The 3,167-nt window shown below is 36.3% G+C and overlaps 1 protein-coding gene across 1 annotated transcript; it reads right to left on the bottom strand.

The window, feature by feature from the left end:
- Positions 1-1,540: 1,540 nt before the first annotated feature.
- LOC133823752 (stemmadenine O-acetyltransferase-like) lies at positions 1,541-2,935 on the bottom strand. Its single transcript, XM_062256603.1, has one exon. It carries the CDS (start codon positions 2,924-2,926, stop codon positions 1,541-1,543), a length of 1,386 nt encoding a protein of 461 aa, XP_062112587.1. The 5' UTR covers positions 2,927-2,935.
- Between the last annotated feature and the right edge of the window lie 232 nt (positions 2,936-3,167).

The raw sequence follows: 3,167 nt of genomic DNA, 5'->3' as shown, positions 1-3,167 counted from the left end.
GCATTACTATAAAGTATCATAGTGGATCCCATTCTAATTACACCAGTAACTATTTATCATATCAAGTAGTATTGGCCACTACTCATGTACGTTAACAATTTTCTTTAAAATAATGCATGCCACAATACAAGAATTGATAAAATAAAATTAAAAAAAAAAAGATAATTAAAGTTATCTTAGCAAAAATAAATAAATAATTAACAATCTTTGGCTTACCCCAACCAAAGTCAGCATCATAGATAGGAAACTTACATAAACTTGTGAAACTAAACGAAATCAACTGACCATAATTATTCTGCATATTTCATAAAATGTTGTAAGCCGTTACCCTCTCCTTCTTGAACCTTGCTCACATAATCTATGTCCTTCATTTTAAACCCTCCCCTTATTTTGCTTCATCATCTCACAACCGTAGTCCTCTTCCCCCGAGGAAACTTTCTCGGTTTTGGCAGAATGTTCTCCGTCGTCGTCACATCTGGTTGCCGCCACGAAACGACTCCATATGGATTTCGAAGGGAAGGAAGTTGCATGCAGAGTTCAATCGGGAGGGGATTTGACTAGGGCGACTGTGTAAGAAACTGCCTCATCGTTACAGTCAATGAAACGATAGTACTTAAGAGAGTGAAGACCTCCGATAAAGAGTTCTTAATCTTGTTTGAAATCATCCAGCTCATAAAATAATTAAGACGAATGGATTGTATGTATGGTGAGATAGTTGGTCCCGGAAAAATAGTTGATAATGGCGAAGATGATCAAGGGTTGGAGATGAGGGCTTGATAATCTCATTAGAAACCTCTTCAACGTCGACTTTCATATTTCTCAACAGCAAACTATCTTAATTTGAAAATCTCTTGATTGATATTTCTTGGTTGTTTATTTATAAATGGATGAGTCCGAGACGAAGCATTCTGTTTTTATTTATTTAATTTACATTGCAAGGCCGGCTATACGCATACTAGAAATTATAAATGTGTATTTTTCTTACACATTTAGTAATTACTTAATAATTTTTGGATAATTTAAACACAATGTATATTGTAATAATATAAAAAATTAATCGGTTAAAAAGATTAAATAAGTGTAACAATAAACATAAAGAGAAAAAAGATGAGATATAGTACTATGTATATTGTCTTACTTTCTATAAAATAAATTTAATTTCCAAATATCAGTAACTTGTGTACGTATTATATTAAAGTTTTTTAAAGTTACGTGTAAATCAAGGGATTCTATAAGAATAATATAATACAAGACAGAATTTAATTAACTTTCTTTCGGAAAATTTGGTACGTAATATTTATTTTTAACAATAAGTAGCTATTTGGCGCAATCGATCAGACAGGTCTGCAAACTCTGCACCATTAAATTTATTTATAAACAAAATCAAATACATTAATGTAAAACTCACACTCGCAGAGATTGAATTCCGAAAGTGTACACAACACACAAATATATATATATATATAAATGATGGGATTGTTGCCATGTTTCCTAATATTTTCTTCTTAGTAATACGACCAAAGTAATTCACGAAATATTATTAGGTATAGCATACGGTTGGAGAAAGGGCATTAAGAAAGTCCTGGTCAGCTTCAAGCGTAGCCATCTGATCCTCCTTTAATCCAATATAAGCTTCAATTCCATTACCATTTCTAGAGTCCATCAGGGCAACAAAATTACTAAAAGTCAGCGAAGCTGAGCTGACCCATAATGGTTTGCCCCAACCAAAGTCAGCATCATAAAGAGGAAACCTACACAGACTGGTGAAGCTAAAAAATCTCAACTCTCCTCCCATCATATACAACTCTTTTGCATATTCCAGGATGAAATCAAAGTGTTCTTCTTCTCCTTGTTGAACCTTTCTCAAGAAATCATTGTCCACCTTTCTTATCCCTTCTCTTATTTTCCTCACCGCTTCACAACCGTACTCATCGCATGAAAAAGAAGTATCTATGGCCGATGATGATGACATCGGGTACAATGAAAAGCCCCACCGATAAAGGTTTCCGAATGAGTGATCAGGCAGTGGCGGGTTAAGCTTTGGACGAAGATTTACGGGATGAAACACAGAGTACACGCTCACTGATTCGGCGGAGTGGTGTTCGTCGACGTTGTTGCTGGTGGTTGCAGCCACAAAACGAGTCCATATGAAAGCAGATAAGGCCTCCACTCGTGACGGTCGTCTCTCGCCTTCCAAACGTGTTTTCTCCTCGTAATTTAACCTGATAGCCTCGATCGTTTTGGCTTCAAACACAAACCTCTTTGATATGACATTTTTAGTGATAGTTGCGTTTGGATCGTACTTGAGAACATCCACCGGTGGAAATAACTCTGCTGAAACAAACTCAGGGCGAACTACTCGATCGCCTTGTCCACGAGCGATGGCGGCCCAAGATTTTACGAACATGATGCAAGATAATGCATCGCCGAGCTGGTGCGAAAGGCATAAGCTGACAGCGACACCGCCACGTTCGAAGATGTTGAGTTGGACGCCCAAGGGAAATTCGTTTAATGGATAGAGTTCATTAAATGGAAGAAACTTATTGAGTTCTTTAGGAAGTGGATTGTTTATGGCATCGGAAAGATGAGACGGGGACTTGACTCGGGCTACTGAGTAGGGAATTCCCTCATCGTTACAGTCAACGAATCGGTTGTTCTTCACTCGGCCGGCTAGAGGGTAGTAAAGAGTTAAAACCTCTGATAAAGAATTCTTAATCTTGTTGGATATTTGATCGATATTGATGGAGCCATTGTGATGATCTTGATAATCATCGTCTAATTCATAGAACAAGACTAAAGGATTGTAAGTTTGGGGAGATATTTGGTCAAGGTAGGATAGCTGATAATGGCGAAGATGGCTTGGGGTTGGAGAGGAGGGCGTGATAATCTCATTGGAGATTACTTCAACTTCAACCTCGGTTCTCATTATTCTCAGCCAAAATTAAAGAAAAAAAATACTTAAGTGTATTTGGCTTTTTTATTACGCATGTGGTGTGTTGGTCTTGCCTATTTGCAACTAATATTTATAGAGCAAAAATACATATTAATTGAATAAATTAATTTAAAACAATAAAAAGAAAGCAACCAAGATCTAATATTTTTTTTATGCATATGATTAATAAAAAGAAACAAAACTATTTTTTTTTCTGCTGCGCAGATTTGCTATC

The sequence above is a fragment of the Humulus lupulus genome, chromosome 3 (assembly GCF_963169125.1).
Source record: "Humulus lupulus chromosome 3, drHumLupu1.1, whole genome shotgun sequence".
NCBI lineage: Eukaryota > Viridiplantae > Streptophyta > Magnoliopsida > Rosales > Cannabaceae > Humulus > Humulus lupulus.
This window is presented reverse-complemented; position numbering and strand designations above follow the sequence as displayed.